The sequence below is a fragment of the Bubalus kerabau genome, chromosome 22 (assembly GCF_029407905.1).
Source record: "Bubalus kerabau isolate K-KA32 ecotype Philippines breed swamp buffalo chromosome 22, PCC_UOA_SB_1v2, whole genome shotgun sequence".
Taxonomy (NCBI): Eukaryota; Metazoa; Chordata; class Mammalia; order Artiodactyla; family Bovidae; genus Bubalus; species Bubalus kerabau.
This window is the reverse complement of record NC_073645.1, coordinates 35,439,096-35,466,681: the sequence shown is the minus strand read 5'-3', so window position 1 is coordinate 35,466,681 and position 27,586 is coordinate 35,439,096. Positions and strand designations below refer to the sequence as shown.

The 27,586-nt window shown below is 38.5% G+C and overlaps 1 protein-coding gene across 29 annotated transcripts in view; it reads right to left on the bottom strand.

The window, feature by feature from the left end:
- VTI1A (vesicle transport through interaction with t-SNAREs 1A) overlaps nucleotides 1-27,586 on the bottom strand; it is a 381,817-nt gene that overhangs the window by 142,244 nt on the left and 211,987 nt on the right. For 25 of the 29 annotated variants that reach the window (XR_008707242.1, XR_008707243.1, XM_055560772.1 and 22 more), the window contains 2 exons: nucleotides 20,119-20,189; nucleotides 18,641-18,702 (listed from right to left, as the gene is read on the bottom strand). Coding sequence is in view for 27 of the 29 variants with exons in the window: in XM_055560772.1 (XP_055416747.1) it covers nucleotides 18,641-18,702; nucleotides 20,119-20,189 (133 nt within the window). In the remaining 2 variants the exon portion in view is untranslated. The other 4 variants (XM_055560802.1, XM_055560803.1, XM_055560781.1 and 1 more) reach the window with 3 other exon arrangements.

Below are 27,586 nucleotides of genomic sequence, written 5' to 3'. Positions count from 1 at the left end.
ATCACAGAATTGACAACAAAGCTGATCTGCATTATCTGCCATGTCTGCCTTGCAAGATGCTACTTCTCTGTTTGTTTTCTTAGTCTGGAATCTCTTAACTTTGCCTGGGTAAATCTCACCCTTCCTTCAAGGGCCATTATGAATGCCCTGCCATCCATGAAACTCATCCTAATTCCTCCAAGTTGGCAATGATCTCCACTCAGAACTGCACATGGGGTTTCTGCTCAGCATCCATCTGGAAGTTGTGTTTCCTCTACACTCCTCAGCCCTCTTCGGTTAGGATGTGAGTTTTCTGAGGGCAAGAGCCATTCTCCATCCCTACAAACTCAGCAAAGTTCCTTGCAAAGGAACTTGCAAAGAGTGGAGTAAATTGTTGCTCAGTTGCTAAGTCATGTCTTAACTCTTTGTAACCCCATGGACTGTAGCCCACTGGGCTTCTCTGTCCATGGGATTTCCCAGGCAAGAATACTGGAGTGGGTTGCCATTTCCTTCTCCAGGGGATCTTCCTGAACCAGGGATAGAACCGCTATCTCCTGCAACAGCAAGTGGATCCTTTATCGCTGAGCCAACAGGGAAGCCCATGGAGTGAATTACCATTTTCTTAATAAAAGCTTCCAGGATAGGAGCATTAAGAGGGGAAATCAATTCCTAAAGGTAAGTCATTTTTATTGCTGGGGATTAGACTTTTTCCCTGGAGAGAGAGAGAGGAGAAACGGGAAGTACAGAATGCTGTGAGGATGCCTGGCCTACATGAGCTGTCATGATGAAGCACGGGGCAGACATGCCTCTTTTTCCAGATGTATCAGCAGACTCCACCGATGAATGCAGATGCCACAGCTGGCTTTACCAGGCAGTATTTGGAATGACCCCGTAAATCCAGCCTCACTATATTACTTAGAGGGACACTTAAACCTCAAAGAAGATTCATCTAAGGAAAATGGCTCATGGGATTTCATTCCCCCTAAGGCTTCCATGCCTTATGTCAGTAAGTCATCAATAATTAAACGGTAACAGTTAAAACAAGACCACCCAAGCATACAGGCCCAAGGGTTGAGCTATAGAAATGGTTTGCGTGGTCCTCTTATTTAGGGTGATTTTAAAGATCATCCATGGCTTCTGGTTTAAAATGGCACCTGCTTGATGGCTCTGGATGCTATACCTATCAAAGTGCCCATTAAACTGGAATAAAAAAAAAAATGATAATTTATGACACCTAAACTGTCACAAGTTGCCAGAACCTGCAAGGATTTTCTACTGCTGCAAAAAATGAATTGGGCTGAAAAATGTAAGCAGTAGTCCACCTCCCATGAAGTCTGCTGCTAGGTAAAAAATGTGAGTTCTGTTACAACTAAAAACCAGGCATCTGTCTGTCTTATGGTGGATTCTGCCACGTAGGAGACATGTGAACTACTGTGGGCATGCCTCCTTTTCCACATTCCTCACCTTCTTTCTTTTCTATAGCCAATAAGAAACTACAGTTCCTAGGTAAACAATAAATCAATACTGGGTAGTGACAAGCAAGGTATGGGGAACCCTGGGAAGCATGGTCTTCGTAAGTAAAGTGTGTTTGCAGGCAGTGGTAGAGGGTAAAGATGGGAAGGAGATAACAGGTGTACAGCCAAGGGCTGGACACTTTTCATGCCAGAGTCAAGGAGTAGGGGAAGGAAGAAGTCCCATTTCATTCCCGTGAAGACAGTCTGGAGATGGAGGGCTCTCTCTCGACAGAGTTGATCACATAACATTGCCATCCATTTGCAGACCCAAGGAGAGGATTTAAAAACTAACCAAACCAAAAAAAAAATGTGCAACAACATGAAGACGATGGAAAAAAAGATCCTATAGAACAAGGGAAAGAAAATGACATCCTAAGTGTCAGAGGCAAAGTGCAATTCTGAAAACTGTGTGCTGAAGAAACCTGTACAGGTTTTTGAAAACTGTTTGGTTTCTTCAATGAAACAGCAGGAGTACAGCCTTTATAAAATGAAGGGCAGATAAATGTAAAGTCAAACCTGTGAGGTTTAAAAAAGATAAAAGGGTAACAGATGAAGCAATGGATGAGGTAAAGAAGAGATTTCATAGAACCAGTAACAGAATTAGTATTCACAGAGAAAATTACTGGAATGATCTATGCCAAAACTTTAATAGTTGATACCTGTCACTAGTGTGACTATGGATTACTTTCTCCCTGTTTCTTGATACTTATTATTATTATTTTTTTTTTACAAAATAAAAGGTTTTTTAAATATTTCACTAGAAAAAGTTTTTAATTAGGAGAAGTATAATTATGAAGATGTGGTATTTTAGCAACACATTTATGATACAATATTAAGTCAGAGGAGCAATCTAACATCATACATGGATCAGGACCGAAAGAATAAAGGGAAATACCTGTATTAACAGAGTAGCTTGTTTTAAGGAAGAAGGATTAAAACAATTTCTTTTCTTTTAAAAGATTTCTTTAATATATCTATTTTATGTTTTATAGTAAAAAATTGACTTAGAACGACCCCTCACATGAAACGTTAGTCATACCCTCAGTGTGATGGCATTACAGAAAAAGAAATCCTTCTGATGCCAGCACCTACTTTCAGTCCAGTTTCCCCAAGACTCCCAGGTTCACTTTCATGTTCAAACCAATTACTACGACTACAATTTAGGCTAAGTCCCTGGAGGATAGGGCCTTTTGTTTTTGTCTTATACTCTATGCCTAGCACTTAGCTTAGTGTTGAGAAAATCGCAAGAGCTCATGAAATAACTGGTGAATGAACAAAGGAATAACAGAAGGAAAGACTATTCCTTAGAATAGTCTTAGAGACAGGTACAGCCATGCGTAAAAAGATTCTTTGCATTCATTCAGTTTTTACAGCATCTCCAGTGTTGAAAACTGCAAGGATGCTTTGCTTCTAGAATTCTCATCATTCATCATAGATTATATGCTCCATGGAAATCCAGTCAGAGCCAAAACCTGGTGCCATCTTTTTATTTCTCTTTTTCCATTTCAAAAGAAAAAGCTGTAGTTAATTCTAATTTTCCTGCGGGCAGAGGGAAAGGGAACTTTTCATGTGTGTGAAAGAATGGCACCCCCTCAGCCACCTGAGGACAGTTCCTCCCAGGAACACCTGTTTGCTCCAACTGAAGCTGGTCCAAATTGAGTCCTGGGGATCAGGAGCTTTCTCTTCAAATGTCCCACCATTCTACAATATTTATTCCCCACCTGTCTGATGGCCGTGATAGCTTGGGAACGCTCCAGCCAGGGAAAGCTGTTGCTTGGCCCTGACATGGCAGAGCTAACAGCAGCTAATGTTCACCCAGAATCTGGTCTGAATCCAGTTACTCCGGAGTTCAAAAATACCTCCTTTTCCTTTTCAGTTTATCAGTCTCAGAAAAAATTCTTAAGGAGGGTGGAGGTAAATAATTTTTTATCCTCCTGACCAATATGCTGCAAAAGCAAGTTATACCTTTCACTTTGCCTCTTAAATCTGATTTTTGGGTTTTCCAGTCAGAGGCATATTAAATAGTTGCCCAATACTAAAAATGAGGATTGGTAAATTCATTTCTCCAACATGAGAGCTACTGAAAATCCAGAAGGTAAAAACGCAATAAAACCGATCTTAAACACATAATTTAACATGCAATTCAGGGAAGGAAAAAGATGCCCACGTTAAACTCCAATTATAATGGTGAAATAATGTTTCATTTAAAAAATTCCAGCCATGAGAAAACTCTACATTTGAAAAGCTTACATAAAGCCTTATAAAATAAGAGACCTTTTATCTCCTCCAGATCCATGAGCCAGAAAATACTTTATCTATGCAATTTCAAGGCACATAAAAACCCCAGTGAATAAATAAAATGTTCTTGTTTTCTTTATACAGAAGCTTTAAAAATTATCCATATAAATAGCTTGGCCTTGAACAGACAGATTAAAAGACCTAAAGGCTATGGCTTCAGATCACATATACAGAACAGAAAATGAATGCTTTTCTTCATTGGCTGGGCAAGTTTGCTACTAACTAGATTTCTATAAATCCATTTGATGAAAAAGATTTCACAGGAATATATGAAAAAAAAATTCAATGTTTTAAAGTGATATACTTAGCAACTAATTAACGGATCACAATAAAATAATCCATGTACTCTACCAACTTTCTTCACATCTATTCAGGAATCCCAAGTATAGAAGCTATAGTAAATATGTAGTATAATTCCAAAGACCACAGAATTTTATAAACACATTATTTTAGTCAAGGGTATGTAAGTTCTTAGTATCTTTCTAAAATTGGGGTAAATGTGTGAAAAGATTTTTCATAATTGTTTGCAATTATGAAATTATTTTTTCTATTGAGGTGACTTCAAGCCTTTCTTGTTTACTTGAAGAAAATCTTAAACTCTACTGCAATTAAATTCTCAAGAAGGATTCGGGTCATATTTATTTTTTATGAGCAGATGCAGTTACAAGTTGTTAACTTCCTATATACCCTCAATACAATCGTGGACAAATAAGATCTCTCTAACACCATCCTTCCTACCCTCGATTCAATTTCTGCCGCTGGAAGTTATTACTTTGAGGCTGCCATAAAAAGGGAAGCAGCGTACACCATGGGTGGGTTAAGAATTAGGCAGCGACTTTTAGGCTGGGTACCTGCCATCTCCCCTATCTTAACTGACCGTGGGCACCAGGATTTCTTCTTCTTGTTGCAGCCTACAGCCTCTATCTCTCACTGACCATGAAGCACAAGTGAGTATGCACTGTTATTTCTTACAAATATTAAGGTACCTAGGAGTAGAGTTCTGAGTTTGTTGAATCTCTGATGACCACCAGATTCCCTTTGACATAGTAAACACGGTGTAAACATTTGCTGTTGAAGAAGATGCTGCTGTGGCTGTTGTTGCTAAGAACATGGTTTCTGAGGCTGATACCAGGGTATTGGTCCAACTCTGCCCCATCTTGATAGAATGACTTTGGGCAAGACTCAACTTTTGTAAGGCTCAATTATTTATGACATAAGGATAATAATGATGATGCCAAATCACAGACTTCCTCTGAAATTTACATTAAATGATAATGTACGTGAATGTGCCTTACAAACTATAAGGCCTTATAGAGATTTTAATTGTTAAGATTGTCTTCAGGATTTAATTTTGATAAATGGTCTGATTTCCCAAAGGAAGCACCCCTGAAAAGTTTCTTGTTAAACTTTGTGGGAAATTCAAAATAAGTGTTTCTTGTAGACCAATACGTTTCAAATAAGCCAGAGTATCAAAGCCTGTAAGTAGTATTTAGCTAAGACATTTGTACACAGTTCTGTAACTATGTCTCATTTCTCAACTTTTTTGGAGTTGGCTGGCGACTCTTCAGAAAATTTTATGGAAAATTCTCAGCGTGATGCGTACACACACATACACAAAAATTTTCAGAAAGTTCCAGTGGTTCAGAGACTCTGTGAAACCCTTCCTAGGATAGGGAACACTGCTCTATGCCCTGAGATAAAGAGCATGGTTTTTCTGAAAGTACTTGGGGACTCTCCTGATTGAGACACTTTTAACTGATTTGAGAATTAGAAAGCTGAGAGGGTTTTTTTTTTTATCATAATATCATTAAGATATCAGAAGATGGACAATAGAGTGGCTATGTAAACTATAAGAAACTATGCTGTTCTTTCATAATTCCAAGCCTGTTTAACCCTCTTTTAAATTTTTTCATAAAATTTACCATTTTTGCATTTTCCCCATTGATTGATAGTCATACTTTAGTTTCAAAGTCCTTCACACAATTTTACAAAAGAAGCCACTAACTTTCTAAGTAGGCTGCTGAGGTTAAAAAAAGAAAATGCCTCCGGTCATTTCAGCTACTATCTTGTCAAAAAATGTTGGAAATAATTTAAAAGAAGAAAAAGAAAACTACCTCAATTAATACAAGCAAGGTGACCAACTTTTGTAGTTTAAAAAATATTTTAATTACACTTTTGGATATTGAATATCTTTCTTTATAAACAGTGCTTTCTTTTTCTTTTTTTTCCATGAATGCAAACAATTCTTTCTTAATACCTAGATGACAAAAAAAAAAAAAATCTCAAGATGTACACAGTTGTTTCTTATTATGGCTTCCCTGGAAAACATTTCTGGGAAAGCACAATTCCCAGCCACTTACTTTGTTTACAACAGACAAAACTGCTTGTGTGGTATAAATAGGAGTTTGTCCTTAAATGCTGCTGAAAAATAAAATACAACCATGAAAAGGAGCTATTTCCTGCCCCCAAGGTGGCTTAAAAAAAAAATCTTAGCTACTTTAGGAACAGTACCAAAGCATAAATAATAATTAACAATCGCCACACAATAAAAGACTAATTTTACAAAAAAAAAGGAAAAAGAAAGAAAGAAAAAAGAGCTACGTATTTTAGAGCTGCCCTCAGAATTGTCAGCATTAGATTTTCTTCTCCTACAAGATTCTGAAACCCCTTTTTGTCCTCTTGCATTTGCGATGTATATCTATAGCTCGTTCTTGTTTGTGCAGATAAGCCTTGCCTTGTCTCCCTAACTGGACTTTCAAAAGAGATTCACAGTTGTTTGACTTTTGATCTGGGGAGCAGCTAGCTCGACCACCTGCACTGTGCATGGGCAGTAAATGTTACTGAGCTCGCTTTGTCCCATCTTATAACACAGCGAGCCTTTTAAAAGTGATGTGTGAATACACTAATTTACAATGTGAGTGTTCAAACAAAAAAATATGGTGGTGGCGGTGGCAGCGGTGGCAGAAGAGGAAGGGGGAGATGTGTGAAGTGGGAAGCCCGGGCACTCTCTTCAGGAAAGTTCAGATATTGTTCACTGCCTCTGGCGTTTAATGAAACAGATGGCCAAAGGCCTCCCTCAGCTTACAATGGAGCAGACAGTGGTGTAATGTTGTGGGGGCCTGGAATTGGAAAAATGTTGTTTGGTGATGGTATATGTTAATAAATAGCTATTTACAAGGGGCGGGGGTGGCGAGCTGAGGGCTCCATTACTTGTTTACAAGGAAGGCCCAGGGCTCCCTGCTTCCAGTTAACAGCTCAAGGCTGCATTCAAAGAAAGCGTTGATGGTGAAGGTGACATGCACTCTTCATATTCTACATTGCATTAAAGAATGGCATGCTTCCTAGGGATAAAAGGAAAAAATCATAAAAGAAAGGTAATTCGTGAATTAGGTCAAATTGTGACTCACATCCAAGGAAAATATCAATATAAGATGCTTTTCCACTGTGATTAAATAATGGACAAAAATATTCTGTTATTGTGAAGTTACTTATTTTATCTTTGAAAGAACATGTTTACATGGTAGCCAAAGTGCAATGGATAAAAACCTGCGGGGTTTCAACTAAATGACATCCAAGAACCTAGATGTCAACTTTGAAACTATTCTTGACCATTCTTCCAAATATCATTCATTGACCAGGCCCAAATCCAGGCCAGGGGAGCATGTTCCACGTAAATGCAATGGGGGTCCTGGCCACCAGCAGCTTACAGTCTAGACCGAGACCCCTGAAGATAACTGGTCACATAGAAACCCCTCATTCTCCTCCAGGTAGGGATCTGACACAAGAACTGTCTTATCCCCCTACCACCCCCACGCCTCCCACCGGAAACTGGTCTATCCGGACCTGTCTCAGCAGCCTGGAAAGCTATGGTTGACCTCAATTAAAGGCTAGTCTTATTTTATCCAACACTGTGGACCCTCTGATTGTGTCTCCTGCTTTGCTTTCAGGTAGGACATTTTCTCAGAGAAGACAATGGCACCCCACTCCAGCACTCTTGCCTGGAAAATCCCATGGACAGAGGAGCCTGGTGGGCCACAGTCCATGGGGTCGCTAAGAGTCAGACAAGACTCAGCGACGTCACTTTCACTTTTCACTTTCATGCATTGGAGAAGGAAATGGCAACCCACTCCAGTGTTCTTGCCTGGAGAATCCCAGGGACGGGGGAGCCTGGTGGGCTGCCGTCTATGGGGTCACACAGTCAGACACGACTGAGGCGACTTAGCAGCAGCAGCAGCAGCAGGACATTTTCTACCTATCTGGTATCTATACAGGCATTTGTTGAAACTCCATGCTTTGGGGGTACTAAAGTGATTCCTGGCTTTGTTTTCTTTTTTTATTTAGATACCCTCTGCTATTCATTTCAGCTGGCTGCACAATATCGTGGAGAAACATATAAAATCCCTTGGAGGATGAGGGAGGGGATAAAAAAGATCTACAAGGAAATGAAGCCATGGTGCTTAATAACTACAATATACACAAAGCAAAGTAGAAGATGTTAGCGCCTTGTTGTTTTTTAGTCGTTAAGTCGTGTCTGATTTTGTGACCCCATGAGAGAGGAAAAACTACCCTGAAGAGTCAGAGCAGAGATCATTTCTGGCTAAGAAACTGATCAGGGCTTGACGAAGACAATGGTATTTCACCTGAGATCCAGAGTATAGACAAAAGTTTAGCTGAAACATTCTGAAGATGATATCTGTTGCTTCTGTCCACCTAGTATCTATTATCCTTTTTAGTAAAAGCTCTGGATTTTTCTGAGGGAACTGCTCTCAGTTTGTATGCCCATCCCCTGCATGAGGTTCCAGGTCTAAAATATCAGATCATAGATTAATGAGATTTTACACAACCAGAGCCACCCAGAACCAGTAAGACTCCATCCTATGACTTTTAGGGGGAACAAAAATAGCTGGATTCAACAGGTGTCACTGAAAGGGGTGGCAAAAGCCTTGTCTCCGCAAGGCAGCACCCTGATGAAGGATGGAACCACACACAAGGGAGCTGAGAGGAGAGATGGAAAGAGCAACACCTGATTGTAATGACCCTTTGATTGCTCGAACCCTTAGATTCCACTGTGTTTGTAGTCACTTCTGTCCTTGAACTATTTAGTGACATGTGACAACTCAGTTCAGTTCAGTTCAGTCACTCAATTGTGTCCAACTCTTTGCAACCCCATAAACTGCAGCACGCCAGGCTTCCCTGTCATCACCAACTCCTGGAGCCTACTCAAACTCATGTCCATCGAGTCAGTGATGCCATCCAACCATCTCATCCTCTGTCGTCCACTTCTCCTCCTGCCTTCAATCTTTCCCAGCATCTGGGTCTTTTCCAATGAGTCAGTTCTTTGCATCAGGTGGCCGAAATATTGGCGTTTCAGCTTCAGCATCAGTCCTTCCAATGAATATTCAGGACTGATCTCCTTTAGGGTTGAGTGGTTTGATCTCCTTGCAGTCCAAGAGACTCTCAAGAGTCTTCTCCAACACTACAGTTCAAAAGCGTCAAAATAAAAGCTTTCTTTATGGTCCAACTCTCACATCCATACATGACTACTGGAAAAACCATAGCTTTGACTAGACGGACCTTGGTTGGCAAAGTAATACCTCTGCTTTATAATATGCTGTCTAGGTTGGTCATAGCTTTTCTTTCAAGAAGCAAGCATCTTTTAATTTCATGGCTGCAGTCACCATCTGCAGTGATTCTGGAGCCCCCCAAAATATTGGAGCCCCTCCCCCCCAAAATTATGTTCCTCTTTTGTTTATAGGCAGTTAGATCTGGACTTCTCTCACTTGCATTCAGATCCCTGACTAATACAGGTGACAAAGGGAGAATATGCCAGGTGGAAGTATGAAATGAAATCCAATGAAAATCTAAGGTGGGCTATGGAGATGGGAAATAGTTCATTTTAGTAGGGACAGAAGGTATATCCAGAGGGAGTAGCAGCAAGTAAGACTAGAACACATTCCCTGGAAGACCCTGGGGTAAGACTGAGGAGGACATGTGTCAGCAGGCAAAGGGGAACCTTGGGAGGTTTCTAAGCAGGAAGGAAAACAGTACTAGGTTTGCACTTTGGAAGATGAACTGGCCAATAATACCTAGAAGAGCATACGAGGGGATGAAGAGTCAGAGACCAACCTGGAGGCTCCCCTCCCTAAACTGTCCAGTGAGAGAGAAGGACTGAGCTTGAACGGGGCTTCCCCAAGGGCTCAGTGGGTAAAGAATCTGCCTGTGATGAAAGAGACACAGGAGACGTGGGTTCCATCCCTGTGTCAGGAAGATCCCCCGGAGAAGGTAATGGCAACCCACTCAACTGAGCAACTAGGCGCACGCATGGGAGCCTGGAGGAAGGCTCTGCTCTGGGCAGTATTTGATTACTGTGGGCAGTTCAAGCAGCGCTGCAGAGCAGAGAAGGAGGGCGGTGGCACCAGAACAGGAACATAAGGAAAGTATGACTTTATTTTTATTACTCATTTTAAATTTTCTAAAAATTACTAGGGAAATCTGGGAGTGAAAACAAAAAATGAAAATTTAAAAACATTCATTTAAAATTCATCAACCTCAAGAAATTACTAATTGATATTTTGATTTTAGTCTTTGCTCCCAGGCTTTTTTTTTTTTTTAAAGCAACAATGATGATCATAGTCAGCATTTCAACATTTATTTAAACTTTATTATGTACCGAACACTGTTGTGTGTACTTGGACTTGGCATGTATGGACTATCATCATTGCCATTTTACATACAGGGAACCTGAGGTACAGAGAGTGAGATTCTTGCCCAAAGTTAATAGTTAGAAAGTGGCAGAGACTTTGTTACCCCAGAGCCTACCTCTTATTCACTAAACCATATGCCTCTTGATAAATACACAGAAAGGTCATTGTGAATAATCAAACAAAACTGTAATTGTTTTCTCCAATGAGGAGAAGGCTCCAGGTGATACAAAATCATACATAAAAATAAAATTTACTAATACCAAAAGTAAGGAAGATGCTAGGCTCACCCCCACACAGTTTTGTTGGTTCTGATAAATGTCACATACTCTAGGCTTAAAAAAGCGATTCTAAAGGACTCTATAAAAACAAGCTCACTAAGGACTTCACTGGTGCACAGCAGATTCTGTGTCTACACAGCCCAGACTCAGTACCTTCAGTCTGTACGAAAGAGTGGGATCTCATAAGGGTTTGTTGATTGTTGTCAAGAACCACCCAGAATGGTTGTCTGACTCTCTGTGAGGCTACTCATTCTCCATAGTAGGGTTAACAGTCCAGCACAGTAGGAAAAACAGGCTCTGGAGGCAGAGCACTTCTATAGAGCTGGACAATATTGAACAAAAGTTCCTTATTTCTTAAAATGGGAGTAATGCCTTACAGAGTTGTCATAAAGATGAAACAAGATAATGTATAGCAAGAGCCTAGAACAGTGACTGCCACCTACAAGCTATCAGCGAGCGCATAAGTAGTAGAGGTTTTTGTTATTAAAAGATGTAGTGTGGTGTAGGATACAGGCTTTTAAAATTCTAAGTATTCCAGACCAGTAAAGTGTGGGGTGAGAGGGGAAGGTGGGAAAACTGACATATGATTGCCAAGGATTTCCTATTCCATTTGTTGTAACAATCAACTATTTTAAGGCAACTGTTTACTACCACAATTATTTTACAGGAGAAATGGAATCATGACACAGAGAGTAGATAAGACTAACCATCTGGATAATGAAAACCAGTTTGTTTTAAGTCTTCATTTCACTTCCCTGGTTGCTCAGACGGTAAAGCGTCTGCCTACAATGTAGGAGACCCGGGTTCAATTCCTGGGTCAGGAAGATCTCCTAGAGAAGGAAATGGCAACCCACTCCAGTATTCTTGCCTGGAAAATCCCATGGACGGAGGAGCCTGGTAGGCTACAGTCCATAGGGTCGCAAAGAGTCGGACTCGACTGAGTGACTTCACTTTCCCTTTTCACGTTCACTACTGATTAGTGAAAACTGGCTCTAAGAACCTTTTGTGTAGTGCATTCGAAAGAGAGAGCTAAGTTCACATTCTAATAACCTCAGATATGCAGATGACACCACCCTTATGGCAGAAAGTGAAGAGGAACTAAAAAGCCTCTTGATGAAAGTGAAAGTGGAGAGTGAAAAAGTTGGCTTAAAGCTCAACATTCAGAAAACTAAGATCATGGCATCCGGTCCCACCACTTCATGGGAAATAGATGGGGAAAAGTGGAAATAGTGTAAGACTTTATTTTTCTGGGCTCCAAAATCACTACAGATGGTGACTGCAGCCATGAAATTAAAAGACGCTTACTCCTTGGAAGGAAAGTTATGACCAACCTAATAGCATATTCAAAAGCAGAGACATTACTTTGCCAACAAAGGTTCATCTAGTCAAGGCTATGGTTTTTCCTGTGGTCATGTATGGATGTGAGAGTTGGACTGTGAAGAAGGCTGAGCGCCAAAGAATTGATCCTTTTGAACTGTGGTGTTGGAGAAGACTCTTGAGAGTCCCTTGGACAGCAAAGAGATCCAACCAGTCCATTCTGAAGGAGATCAGCCCTGGGATTTCTTTGGAAGGAACGATGCTAAAGCTGAAACTCCAGTACTTTGGCCACCTCATGCGAAGAGTTGACTCATTGGAAAAGACTCTGATGCTGGGAGGGATTGGGGGCAGGAGGAGAAGGGGACGACAGAGGATGAGATGGCTGGATGGCATCACTGACTCAATGGACGTGAGTCTGAGTGAACTTCGGGAGTTGGTGATGGACAGGGAGGCCTGGCGTGCTGCGATTCATGGGGTCGCAAAGAGTAGGACACGACTGAGCGACTGATCTGATCTGATGGATAGTCTACTTCACTAAGCATTGTTATTCTCATCTGTAAAATGGAGATATGATGCTTCCTTCACAGGGTTTTTAAGGATGAAATCTGATTTGTGTAAAGTATGGTTAGGGTCAGACCTCCGCCTAAAGCACCTGGTACAGTTATCATTGATAGATGCTGTATTCAAATGTCTGACACAGGACCAAATTCTATGTTTAAAGCTACAAGAATGTTATTAAAAAGAAAGAAATATATATATATATATATATATATATATATATATATATATATATGTAAAGAAATCCAAAGCTGTTCTTTAGTTTGGTAAAAACATCACCCATGTCAGCCTTGAAGGGGTCAGAGGATGAGAGCAGTGAGTCAAGTGTATGGTAATAAATTTACTCACACAAAAAGTGACTAAGATAAAAAAAAAATGTTTTTTTCTCTTTGTAGCATTATTCTAAGCATGGAACTTAAATCTGTTAAGTCTAAAGAATCTGCAGCAATCTGAATCATTTTGTTCTGAAAGAATAAGCACTTGATTAAAAGCTGAAGAATATCTTAGAGGTTAAGATTTTGCTATACTAATTTCAGGTCAGGGCCCATGTTCATCACTAGTAAAAATAGGCCAAGAAAGAAATGAAATGACATAAAGAGAGAAAAGCAAAAACCAGAAAAAGTGAAAAATACAAATGTAAGGCCTTTTCAGTGTATAAAAATTGAGAGTAAATTCTCAAGGACATTTTTTTCTCACAAGACTTAAAAACTTTAACTGTTGAATTTTCAGACATTATAATAAGGATAATTAAAATATAACAAAATGTTTCCTGGGCAAAATGGGGTGTGGGTATGAATTTTTAAAGACGATTAAAAACATTTAGTCTTAGCATATTTATTTAAGAATAAATTTATTTAATACAAAACTATATTTCTATTGCGTATAGAAACTGCATTGGTGTTTCTGATATATTTACCCTTAGGAATCATTCTGACAGTACATTTAAGTTTTCCAGATGTTTTTACCTGTCATTCTACCCAAGCAACAAAACCATGTCTAAATGTAAAATGTGATAACAATGATAGGTGACAATTATTCCCCAGATGGGCTCAGAAGTAGTTCTAACAAAAATATATATATGAAATGGTAAGGCGATTAAGTTATTCCAGTTATAAAATCAACTAAGTCACGTAAGTGTAATATACAGCATGGAGAATACAGTCAATAATATAATAATTTTGCTTGGTAACAGATGGTAACTATATTTGTGGTAATCATTTTGTATGTACAAAATACTGAATCACTATGTAGTACACATTTAACTAATATAATAAATCAATTATATTGCAATTAAAAATGTAAAATGATAGCTATCTCAACTGCATTTAATCCCATCTGCTTTGTTTAAATAGATTAGTTACAAGATGCCTTTCAATACCTACATACTCAAGAAAGTTACTACATACATGATGGAAGGATAAATAGAATTCACTTTTTCAAGAAACATTCTGATGTTGTATATATGTGTGTGTAAATACTAGTGGCAAAGATTGGTAGTGCGCAAGAGAGAAAATTATTTGATATTAAGATATCATACATAAAAAGGTACTTTACAAAATGTTAGATATGTCATTCCCTTTTATAAGCCTTTTGCCAGCATATACGCTTAGTGGCTCAGTCGTGTTCGACTCTTTGCGACCCCAGGTATATACAGTCAATGCGCCAACATAAACTTAAAACCTATCTTCCTAACTCATGTCAACAGTGACCTCAAATTACAACTCTTAAACATTTCTAAAGAATCCTGCAGATACTTTTAGAAATAAACATACAATTACTGATAAATTATTCACTATTCAGAGGCAAAAAGAAATAGAATCATGATGTGCTTTGTTTTCTGGCTCTTGAAAATGTCTATTTTCATGTTCACTGGGTGCTGGTACTATTTGATCTAATAAGACCTTCCAGTCAAATATATAGGACAAATATATACACAAACATGCACACACATGAAAATATATGGAGAACAACATTTAAGCCTCTCAGTGTTCCTTGAAGCACTTTAAGACAGCCAATTATGATAGTGTAATTTTGCAGAAGTCAATGAAAAATTCACTTTTTTTTGACCCCCGTCACTGCATGAATGGTCATTTGTTTCATGGCCATTTTCATTATTATCTGAACACCACATTATTTAAAGCTCTGTCTACGGAGTCAGGAAATGAATAGTTTGTCCCCAGGTAGCTCTTCATCTCATGTCAAGACAGAAGAAAAATTACTTTCCAGGAAATCAGTTATATCTGCATTGTGATATCAAGTTTTACTAATTTTGAGTGAACCATTTTTCCCTTTTGCTTTCTTTTGGTGATATAGCGTAGTTACACGAAGAATATTTATTTAGGTTGAATCAGTTGTTTTTCCACTAGATATGTCTCAATGTTTTCTACATACTTAAGTTTCTTTCAAAATCTATGTTATGATTCCATGAGTCATCTTCTGTTTATTTTTTCAAACTTACTGGTGGTATAGCTATTTAAAACATATTTTCTATTGGTTAATTGTTTTCCTTGCACTCTCTTTAATAACCAGTAAGAATTAATTAAGTTACAGAATCTTCCATAGCTTCCTTGAGAATCAGTCAATTTTATGAATTCTTACATCTCTTTATATGCACATATTCTCTACTTGACTGAAGTCCTCTGAAGGCAAGGATCAAACTGGTTTCATTTGAGGAGCCCCAAGTCCTTGTATTCAGGCATGAAATATTTAGTGAAGAAGTAAATAAAGAGAAAAAAAGAAAGGAACAGGGAAGGAAGGGAGGGTATGAGAGAGGGAGGAGATGTATTTTTTTTAAAACCTCATTTGAAGTTAATAAAAGATTAAATGGTAGTCACTGCCACTTACTCATTTTTATTTCCCTATCTACCTTTGGTCACTCTTACAGAAAATGAGGCAGATTTATATACAAACTTTGGCATTGATTAAACAGTGGTTTCACCTGTCCTCACAGTAGACTAATCAATATTAGCAAAGTGACTCAAATGAGGAACCATGATATGCCATTTCTGTTCATCTGACAAAAAACAAACTTAAAAAAAAATTAAAAACAATCAGCAATCTTTCTTTTAGATAAAAAACTCCTTGGTTTGGTATTTTTGTGGTTCAGTTGCTCAGTCTGATCGACTCTTCACAACCCCATGGACTGCAGCACGCCAGGCTTCCCTGTCCCTTCAGGATCTCCCAGAGTCTGCTCAGACTTTTGACCATTGAGTTGGCGGTCTGGTATACTGTAGAATGTTATATGCAGGTAAACCCCTGCTGTGGACAATGACCTTCATTTCTGGTATACATTTATATATAAGATGAGCACATTATTCAATATTATAACTCTTCTTAAATCAGAAGCAACATTGACACACAATGCAGCTGTGTAGTTTTTGTAAGAGACTGTGACTTCTCTTTCTGAAATAAGACCTCACCAGGGCTGGGAATGAATGCCATTTGAATAGGAGGGATACAGCAGAAGAGCAAAATCAGAGAAGTCAACAGAAGATTTCCTATTAGAAACATACACTCTCGTTCCACTTCTCTAGAGACTGCTTTTCCAGGGAAATAATAAAAAACAATGAAGTGAAGAAGTAGGTAAATATTTTTGCCCTTTCCCAAGTCCAAAATATATAAATTGTATATCAAGTGGGATAGTAATTAGAAACTAAACCAAAACTAGCATCTGCATTTAGTTCCTGAGGACTCAGTTTGTGTGTGTGTGCTCAGTTGCTCAGCCCTGTCCGATTCTTTGCAACCCCTTGATGGACTGTCGCCCATCAAGCTCCTCTGTCCATGGAATTTTCCAGGCAAGAATACTGGAGCTAGTTGCCATTTCCTACTCCAGGGGATCTTCCTGACCCATGGTTCGAACCCACGTCTCCTACGTCTCCTGCACTGGCAGGCAGGTCCTTGACTATTGAGCCAACTGGGAAGCTCCAGTTAGGTTACAGCATTGACTAAAAGCACCTGGATGCCTTGGCTGATAACAGGATCCCAGTTGTGCTTGGTGAAAACCACAGTCACCAATGTGCACAGGTGGACTTCAGAGTTTCCTTGGCTCAGACATAGCAAGGTGATGTCCATCTGCGGATTTTTATTTCTGTTCACACTCTAGACAGAGTCCAAAAGGAGATGAGTCAGTGATGGACTGAGTTTGTGTACAAAGAGAACCCCAAGTAGATTTCAGCAGAGTAATTTTCTTCTGTGGGCTTATGAAGTAGCCCTGTGAGTATGATTTTTCTAAAGAAAGCCCAGTCAAAGGTTACAGAAGTTGTTTGTGCTTCACCCTCTCTAAATGACTTGCAAATTTATTCAAACACAATATGAGGAGATGCTTTATTTGTTGAAATAACTGTCTGCAGTGTCCTGCACAAAAGGGTGAGGTACATCAAGCAGAAACGTGGATAGAAATACATTGGTTTAGAAACCCATAAATCCTGATTTGAATCTGCCAACCTGAAAGCTATGTAGAGCCCGGATAAACTAGTTTTCCTAAATGCTACATCTGATTAAGCCATACCATTAAATGACAGCTGAACTTTAACATTAATATGATATTATTTAAATAACCACATGATTTTTTTTTTTACACTAAAAATGATGAATGATTTCTGGACAGCTCAATTGACATAAAGCGGGAGGACTCTTTAATGAGATTTGACAAAATGGAGACATATGCAGAATATTCGTTACAGCTCACATCGCAGGGGCCCTCCCAGGGAAGCAATAGAGAATTTCCCCCTTTTTTATTGTTTATAGGCATTGAAGCATTCCTTTCAATCACCACTTCTCTGTGGATTTTGCATTTTTCTAGGTCGTTTACGTATCACCTTTAATCAGAGAATTTGGTGGTTTATGGTGAATTGAGACTGTGGGTGGAGGAAAAGGATGAGTGTGTGGAGTTGTGCCAACGTGGGTTAGAAGTGCCCCAGGGACTTAACCTTGCTCCTGATCAGCCTGATAGAGAAATTACATTGACCACACCGGCCAATAGAAGACTAAGCGGACATATCTTTGGTTGATTCTTATGCAATTAACCTCTCACTCAGCAAACATACTTTTAGCAGTATGCTTGGACACAACATATTATCTATGGACATGTGATTAGAGAAAACTTTACTTATATTCAAATAGCTGCCACTAAAGCATCAGTGATAAACAAGATTCTCTTCTTTAAAATTCCAAGTCAGCTATTCCAAGGTGATTCTCAACCTTCCTCATTTACATTTTTATCCACAGTTCCAAACTGAAGATTATGCTAGAAGATACTCTTATTTGGTAGATTTTGAATGTAATAATTTCATGCTGAATACACCTAAATCAAAAGTGACTCCAATTTTCAGAACAATGAAAACATTTCTCATTCCCTTCCAAAAATATAGAATCTAGACTGTTACCCACTTTCATTCATTCATTTTCACATACTCTCCAAGTATCTTCTATCAGTCAAAGGCTCATTACACATATAAAACATAAACATTTGTTTGCTTGCACATGAGTAAATTCAGATTATTCTGATATTCTTCAGGCTTCAAAAATCATTTTTAAGTATACATAAAATAGCAATGTTTCCCCAAACAGGGTTGCTTTAAAAAGAAATCTAAATAAGGCAACACAGGGCAAAGCTAATACTAAGTATGCTCCTGAAACCAAAGGCTATCATTCCATCAACAGCAAGAAAGCTATCAAAATAGAAAATAAAATCAGTCTGTTGCTGCCATGGGGTCTTCCTCAGGCTATGAAAAAATACTTCATGTCCAACCCTAATTTTTTCCATAGCTTGAGGTAACCCCCTGAGCTCAAACCTTCTAATCCAAGTTACTCAGAGTGTGTGTGTCCCTGTCCAAACAAGAGTTAATACCAGTGCTCTGTCATTTCAAAAGGGTCTTGACACAGGTACTAAGAGCAGAAGCTTGCATGTCTGGAAAATGCCCGGTTGCAATGAGATGAAAAAATACTGTAAAAAAAGGAAGAGAGAGAAAGGAAGACCCTACCTGACTCTTACCTTCGCAACATCCCTGTCAGAACCCTGGAGCTTTTCCCCAAGTTAGCATCTGTTTCCCGAAGCTAGGAGGAGAAAAGCAGCATTAACACAGAATAAAATGAAACTCAAGGCAATTAGATTATTTTTATTTTTTATTTATTTTTTTCTATTTCTTTTTTTTAATTTATTTTATTTTATTTAACTTTACTAGATTATTTTTAAAGTGCACTAGCAAGCAATGGTTTTCCTTCATGATGGAAAATCCAATTCATTGCTATTGCTAAGTCACTTCAGTCGTGTCCGACTCTGTGCAACCCCATAGACGGCAGCCCACCAGGCTCCCCCGTCCCTGGGATTCTCCAGGCAAGAACACTGGAGTAGGTTGCCATTTCCTTCTCCAATGCATGAAAGTGAAAAGTGAAAAGGAAGTCACTCAGTCATGTCCAACTCTTCGCGACCCCATGGACTGCAGCCCACCAGGCTCCTCCGTCCGTGGGATTCTCCAGTCAAGAGTACGGGAGTGGGGTGCCATTGCCTTCTCCGTCCAATTCATTAAAAAAAGGCTAAATACTTTAAAATACATTTTTGATGCCTACACAATCTCAAAAAAATTCTTGGATTTAGAAAATTACATGTAATAGATAACCCCAGGAGATTTAAACTGGATACTTGAACTGGATATAAAAGCAAATGTCTCACAGGCTAACAAAGTTTAATAGATATCTGGTCATAAATCAATATCTCCACCTTAAGAATGCACACAGTCCTAGAGAATAAAAACTGAAACAAAACGAGCTGAGGGAAGATGAGATTCATATGTTTACTTTCGCTCTGAAAGACCTGCTGACATACTCCAAAATCTCCATCAATGATCTTAGCTATGTGCTTAGATGCTCAGTCGTGTCCAACTCTTTGTGACTCTTTGGACTGTAGCCCTAGTCAGGCTCCTCTGCCCATGGGATTTTTCAGGCAAGAATACTGGAATGGGTTGCCATTTTCTCCCTCCAGGGGATCTTACTGACCTAGGAATTAAACCTGAGTCTCCTGTGTCTTCTGCATTGCAGGAAGATTCTTTACTAGCTGAGCCATCAGGGAAGCCTCTTCTTAGCTACAGCATTAAATAAAATACCTACCTGGGGGAATTCCCGCATGGAGGCATACAGTCAGTTTAATCTTTCTGCACCACACACTTCCCCGCCCCCTACCCCAGGCTCTACACCCTCCTTCACCCTCGCCATTTTCTACATGTGCTTGAAAGTGAAAGTGGCTCAGTGGTATCTGACTCTTTGTGACTCCATGGACCGAAGCCTGCTAAGCTCCTCTGTCCATGGAATTCTCCAGGCAAGAATACTGGAGTGGGCTGCCAGTCCCTTCTCCAGGGGATCTTTCATTAATGTAATTGCTATAGTCTATGCATCTGCCCAAGACCTTTTACATATTTTTTTGGCTTATGTTTTTTTTTATTGAATGTGTGAAAAGATTATCCCATTTCTACTTACCCTTTCACGTGCTCTCTGTATCTTTTCTCTGTCATGACTGAGGTTTTCCAACATCTCCTGGCCAATTTGTTCTATGGACAAGAAAATCTGAGTTAGGAAAGATGACTTTGGCTGTAAATGAAAAAAACCTTCTGAAGTACCAAAAGGATAACAGGTGCCGAATTTATTGAAAGCTCAGGATTAGTTATATAAAAAACCAGTGACAAAAACCTACTGTACAGCTCAGGGAACCCAGTCAGTGCTCTGTGGTGACCCAAATGGGAAGGAAATCCAAAAAAGAGAGGGTGTGTGTGTGTGTATATATATATATATATATATATATATATATATATCTGTGGTGACCCAAATGGGAAGGAAATCCAAAAAAGAGAGGGGGTGTGTGTATGTATATATATATATATATATATATATATATATATATATCTGATTCACTTTGCTGTACAGTAGAAACTAACACAACATTGTTAAGCAACTCCAATAAAATTAAACACACACACAAAATAAAGCTCAGTGAGTGGTTTCTGTAAAAACAAACAAAAAACAATGAACTATTATGACTCCAGCATCCTCCTAAAAACTAGGTCTTCCATAATCCACTTGAACTGCAATTTTATTCATCGGGAAAAAAAAATCTCTCCTATTTTTTTTTTCAGAAAATTGTTAAGAGTCAAATGAGATAACCAAAAATCTTTTGAAATTTATAGTGTACCATACAAATGTATGTAATTGTATAGTACATGAAAATCAATGCACTCAATACACTCCGTGCTGGGTATAGACGCTGGGATGTGACCAGTAACCAAGATCAAGCCCTTCAACTCATGAACTCCTGTGCTAATAGTGATGATTTAGCAGTTAAAGGACAAATGTTACATTAGAGTTCATATTTCACGGCACATCAAAAAAGGACTGCATATTCCTTTCATGATAGAAAGCTCAAACAATAAGAATTGCTTAAATACAATAATCTCAATTGTATTTTTGACACCTATACAAAACTGAAAATTCTTCACAGGTTACTACATTTCTAGTATATCGCCTCTCAGATTGATAATAGCTTTTTATTACTGACACCACACAATGTATCCTTAAGGTAAAATTGGATATATGGTCCCAGGGGAGGCATCATAAAAGTGGAAGATGACACCAAAAATGGAGAAGTAGGAAACAACTCGAGTTGCATTTTTCTTTTTTGCAAAATGATTATAATATTCAATTTTGTCATACTATTTGGTATTACTATTACATTGAATTTCTTTAATCAACATAATATAACAATTTTAATATACTTTTAACTTGAAAATCTCTAATATCTATGAACACCATCAATACTATAGTTCAGCAAAATACTATTTATATAATATTCTCTCATTCAAGAGGATGGTATTGGGACTTCCCTGGCCAACCAGTGGTAAAGAATCTGCACTGCCATTGTTTGGTCCCTGGTGAAGGAACCAAGATCCTGCATTCTGTGTGGTGTGGCAAAAAGAAAAGGGGGGGGTGTAATTTATGGTATATAATCTCAAACAAATATGAAATAATTTATTACTGTTGTGTCTCATCACTAGGATAATGTTTCCAGCAAAAATTCATGGAAGGAATAAAGCAATGTGAGGATACAATGAAAAATGGAGTATATGAAAGGTTTTGGGGTTTATTCCTGCTCTCAAAGCATATCCTGTGTGGCACTGGAGAAGGCAGCACTGGAATGCAGGTGACAGATCCATGTTTCTATCAGGTTCACTGCAGGAAAAACTCTTCTGAATGGATCTACAGTCTGCTACTGAAGGAATCAATGGAACAAGAGGTGAAGAACTCCGGTCTTTTGAGATGTTCAAGTCATTCCCTCAATCTCTTTGCCTCCTGGGAAATATGTCACTATCCAAAGTACTAACCGCATCTGACAAAAGATGAGATATTGGCAAAAGTGCACATGTTCTGGTCTTAACAGGCAAATACCATGCATTTGTTAGAAACAGAATTCTTTAATTTCTTACTTGCTAAATCAGTCAATCCTAAAGGAAATCAACCATGAATATTCATTGGAAGGACTGATGCTGAAGCTGAATCTCCAGTACTCTGGCAATACAATGGAAAAGGCCCTGATGTTGGGAAAGATTGAAGGCAAAAGGAGAAGGAGGTGGCAGAGAATAAGATGGTTAGATGGCATCACTGACTCAGTGGACATGAATCTGAGCAAAGTCCAGGAGACAGTGAAGGACAGGGGAGTCTGGTGTGCTGCAATTTGTGGGTGGCAAAGAGTCGGACACGACTTGGTGTCTGAACAGCAACAACCTTCCATTTGAATGACCTACTAAAGAAAATTCTAGGCCAAACATATTAGAAATGCTGACACTTATACAATGAAAAAAAAAGTTCAAGCAAAGTAAGTTATGCATACTTATCTGTTCTCCTACCTCAATCAAAATAAAACAACAAATTAAGAGGGAATTATTTTAAAAATAGACTCTGCTTGCACAAAATAGACATTGAGGGATTACTTCACTAAAAAAAATAACATTGTTGGATTTACTTTTCTTGAATAACTTTAAAAAAAAGCACTCACATAAAATATCAATAAGAAATACAAGAAAGACTATAAATCAATGCAGATGTGACGTACTGAGTCTAGAGCTTTCAGGTCTTTAAACTTTTGCAGTACAGTACCTTTAGAATGGGAACTGCAATACTGCCATTATTGAAATAATTTCAGAAATCATAAATTTTATGAGTACTGTTCTTATTGACTGTGAGGATGTTCTGGAGATTAAGAAACAATGGGAAGCATAAAAGAAAATAAAAACTGATGCTATCAATACATGCTGGAACTCTGCATGTCAGTATGAACATGATGAATGAATTCCTGGAGAGAAAAGTTTCTTCCTGCACTTCTTCTGTCCTTTTCACAAGGGGGTTGGGAATCACTGTGGGAGTATAGCATTCAAACTTATAAAGTGAGCTTTTGTTTTCAAAATTACCCAGAATGAATCATCATATCCTTGATCTATGGCCTTTTTCACTGGGTCACAAACTACAAAATAGGTTTTGGCTAACATTTCCTCTCTGTTTCAATACATTTTACAGGGGATGGGGGATAATATCATAGCTATTCAACACTCTGTTGCCCCATAAAGGAATGGAGAAGAACCAGAGAACTATAAATCTGGCAAAATATTTCCTGAAGGACTGGACTGGCATCACAAAAGGCAAGACTTATTTTGAGGAGCTTGTACCACTGAATCACTTCCCTTCATTTATAAAATAATAATGTCACCTGAACAATCATGACATGTGAATGAACTTAATTTTTAAAATGTATTGAATTTGTATTTTGGAGATGAAATATTTTCAATCAGAAGGCAGGACTGATGGAAGTTCACATCAAGTTATAATATAAACATGGAATATATATAATTACATTATTCAATATAATTCACCAAAAATGTTCTATTTGCTAAGTACAAAATATTAAAAAAAGATGTTAGCCATTATGCTATAAAGTATATAAAGCAGAAAATAATCATTCCTTTGTATACTTATATATAATTTCTTCTTACAAACTTTATTAAGGATATGGTTTCCAACAAAGCTTCCCTCATAGCTCAGTTGGTAAAGAATCTGCCTGCAACGCAGGAGACCCCAGTTCGACCCGTGGGTCGGGAAGATCCCCTGGAGAACGGATAGGCTACCCACTCCAGTATTCTAGGGCTTTTCTTGTGGCTCGGCTGGTAAAGAATCAGCCTGCAATGCAAGAGACCTGGGTTTGAGCCCTGGGTTGGGAAGATCCCCTGGAGAAGGGAAAGGCTGCCCACTCCAGTAATCTGGCCTAGAGAATTCCATGGATGGTATAGTCCATGGGGTCGCAAAGAGTCGGACATGACTGAGAGACTTTCACTTTCACTTTTACTTTCCAACAAAGAATTTAAAATTTGAAGACCGCTAGTTAAGTCTTCTTGGAAGAACTCAGAAGGTAAGATGATTTTCTGGCACTCAGAAACTTCATTAGTAATTTTAGCAACAGGTAAACGGCATTCACAACTATCCAGCTGTTCTTTGTATATGGGGACTTGTGGGGAGTGTGGAGTGAATAGAAAGACTTAAAAGAGCTATATATCAAAAAAATTTTTTTTTAATGTGGACCATTTTAATGTCTTTATTGAGTTTGTTACAACATTGCTTCTGTTTATGTTTGTTTTTTTGGCCATGAGGCATGTGGGATATTAGCTCTGTGACCAGGGATCGAACCGGCACCCTCTGCACTGGAAGGCGAAGTCTTAACCACTGGACCACCAAAGAAGTACCTAAAAGAGCTATTTTTGAAGCATGTGCTTTCTTATGTATATTGCAGAATGCCAACCTGACAGATGCAAAACACAAAGTAATATTTTCCTACCAATTTGGGGTACTGAATTTTGGACATGGCTCAAGAAATTCTAGCTACTGAGTTTAATAAAAGCAAAAACATATTGCTTTGGGAGAGCAAAGTAGCCGACATACAGCTTTCTTGGGAGGGAGCTGCTCAGAGTGACTGGATGAACCATCCTTTGGCATTTAGCATATCTGCCTGGACACTGACTCTGGCATCATGCCTGAATGGGTTATCCTCAGTATCGATGTTACTCAGACATGAAGAGTTTCTTGAATTCTTGATCCCTGGATAGGTGGGGATGTGGAAAAGGCAGGTCTTTTACCATCTTTCATTATTTCATAATTCAAGGCATATAAAGAACTGCTTCCAATTCAGATGTAGAAAGATAATAAATATTCACTCTCAGAGAAATAAGAAAAATCCAGACAAAATAATTATCACTCTTTCTGGGTGATATCTGGTATATACAAAGAAGCTGTGATCAATTCTAGAGAGAAAGAAGCATCTCATTTGTGAGCAAAGGGTTGTGGCAACATTCACACCTACAGTGAGTACCTGGTCTGGGTTCAGGCCTCCCTCTGGGAGGCTTTTCAGGAATAAAGGGAAATCAGTCAAACGTCCTGTGAAAAATGTAGGCTTGCAGAACAAAATGGGATCTGGAAGAGTTCTAAACACAAAAGCAAATTGCTTGGTTTGATAATTCTTGCCCAGTCTCCAAATCTTGCCATGAAAGAGGCAGTGGAGAAGCGGCTGGTTAGGAAAGCGAAACCTCTTATTCCCACATATTCTTGTGGTGCTTGCCCTCTGAGAGTCAAGTCCAAACGTGCTAGAAAGCATTAAGAAGACGGAGGACTGAATTTTCATAAGAAACAAACAAGAGGACAGTGGAACAATATCCCCAAGAGCTAGGGGGATACAAAGTCATCCTGGCACTCCGTATCTAGTGAAAAGTATCCGAAACATAAAAGTAAAATAATGATAGTTTTACACATTGAAAAATGAGAGTATTATCGAGCAAAATTTAGTTACAAGAAATGTAAAGGAAATTCTTCAGGCTGAAGGGAGATGGTATTAGATGGAAATCTGCATCCACAAAATTTAGATACATGTAAAGCAAAATAATAACAACATATATAGAAGTAAAATATAAGAAAACCATAGCACAAAAGATGGAGAGGAAGTAAACAGAAGTATATGGTTGACAGTCTTTAAATTTTATGAGAAGTAGCAGAATATTTATTCAAGGTAGACTGTGATAAGTCAGGGATGAACGTTGCAATTCTAGAGCTTCTCTGTCCAATATGGTACTTGCTGGCCACATAGGGCTTTTAAATTAATTAAACTTATATAAAATTTAAAATTCAGTTTGTTGGTAGAACCAGTCACATTTCAAAGGCTCACTAACCACAAGTGGCTAATGCCACTGTATTACAGAATACAGAAATAACATCTTGGAAGGATCTCCAAATTCCCCTGTCTTTACGATCCACTCAAAAGAAATACAGATATACTTATCTGTAGTTTGATTTAGGTAAAACACTTCCCTTCTCTAGGCCTCAGTTTCCTTAAATGTCAAATGACAGTCTTGGAATAGATAATCTTTAGTGCCCCTTCTAGCTTTAAAATATTAGGACTCAATGACTAAAAAATCTTAATGCCTCTTTTTCTCTGTGGAGCATTTTAGCAAACTAGAGCGCAAGGGACAACTCAGACCCACAAAAGTATTCCACCCTTCTCCCCCCTCCCCCCAAGACAATGTTGAAAAAATAACAAATAATTCAAATTGAAATGATTTTAAGTGGTATCATATATTCAGAATGCCCAAGTCTACCACAGCACTGGTTCATGCAGTAGCCTACTTGGCCTCTGAGGACACCTGCATTTACTGTACTATAAAAAATTTACAAGCACTTTGATGATGATATTACTACAGAAATACTTAAATATTTATATAACCTGAAAGTAAACTTATGCATTCTTAGTAGCGAACATAGCAAAAGAATGTACAGGGCCCCAGGTTTCTTTCATTATTTTTCTTTCTTTCTTTATTTCAGCAATGATGACTTAACATTACTTACTTGGCAGATAAGTATGTATTCTATTTTGTTTTAGGATGATCAAATCTATCATTAAGCAATTTAAAAAATCATCAGCACTTCTTTCATCAAAGTCATAGCAGAACCTCCCCTTAGTTACCTGGTTTGCTGCAGATAATTAGCAAATGCTATTCCCAGAGCCCTCAGACATCAGTCAATGAAGCTGTGCCTCCAATAATGATGCTCTGGAATGAGCAGGTACTATGTAAATTGAGGTTGTTAAACAAAAGGAACCATGTTAATTACAGCTCCATTCAGAAATGAGAATGAATCTGTTCTATTCTATGAAATAAGACCAGAGCAGCAGGAAGGACATCCCATTTTCACAATTCAATAAAGAATGTTAAAGCCAGGAGATGAAGCATCAGAAAATCTGAATGGGTAAAACTGTCAAAACACATTCCAGAGGCTCACTTGGGGAATTTACCAAACATGTATTTACTTAACAGACAAGGGAGCCGGGGTCAGCCGAGTCCAGATCTCTGGGGTGAATGAATGGATCATTCTTAAAAAAAACAAAAAGGGCTGTAAACTATTGACAAGTGACTAGAAAGTAATTAGAAAGCCTTTCTGAAATCATTATGGGTAGAGTTAATCTCTCTCTATTCTTCTGTGAGCTATACACATTTCTATCACTGAATGTATAACATTCTATTGATAATTATCTGCTTATTCACAAGTCGCTATTGGGAGAACCGCGGGATCTATGTGGCTGGCAAACATGTTTTACTTTTGTGAAACACTGTTTTAAGCATTTCTGAACTGGTCTGCAACAAAAACAACAACACAATTTTTTTAAACAAGTGTATTTCATATAAAAAGTTGGACCTCGAGCTTCTTTTGAAATTTGGAATATAGAGCAATGCCGAGTCCCCATTTCCACATAAGCACAGGCTCATCGTAAGAGCCAGGTCAAATGGAGGCTGCCACCTACCTTCCTGACCCTTTCCCCTCATTTATGTTCCTGCTTTGCTGCTATAGGATCTGCCGGTGATTCCTTATT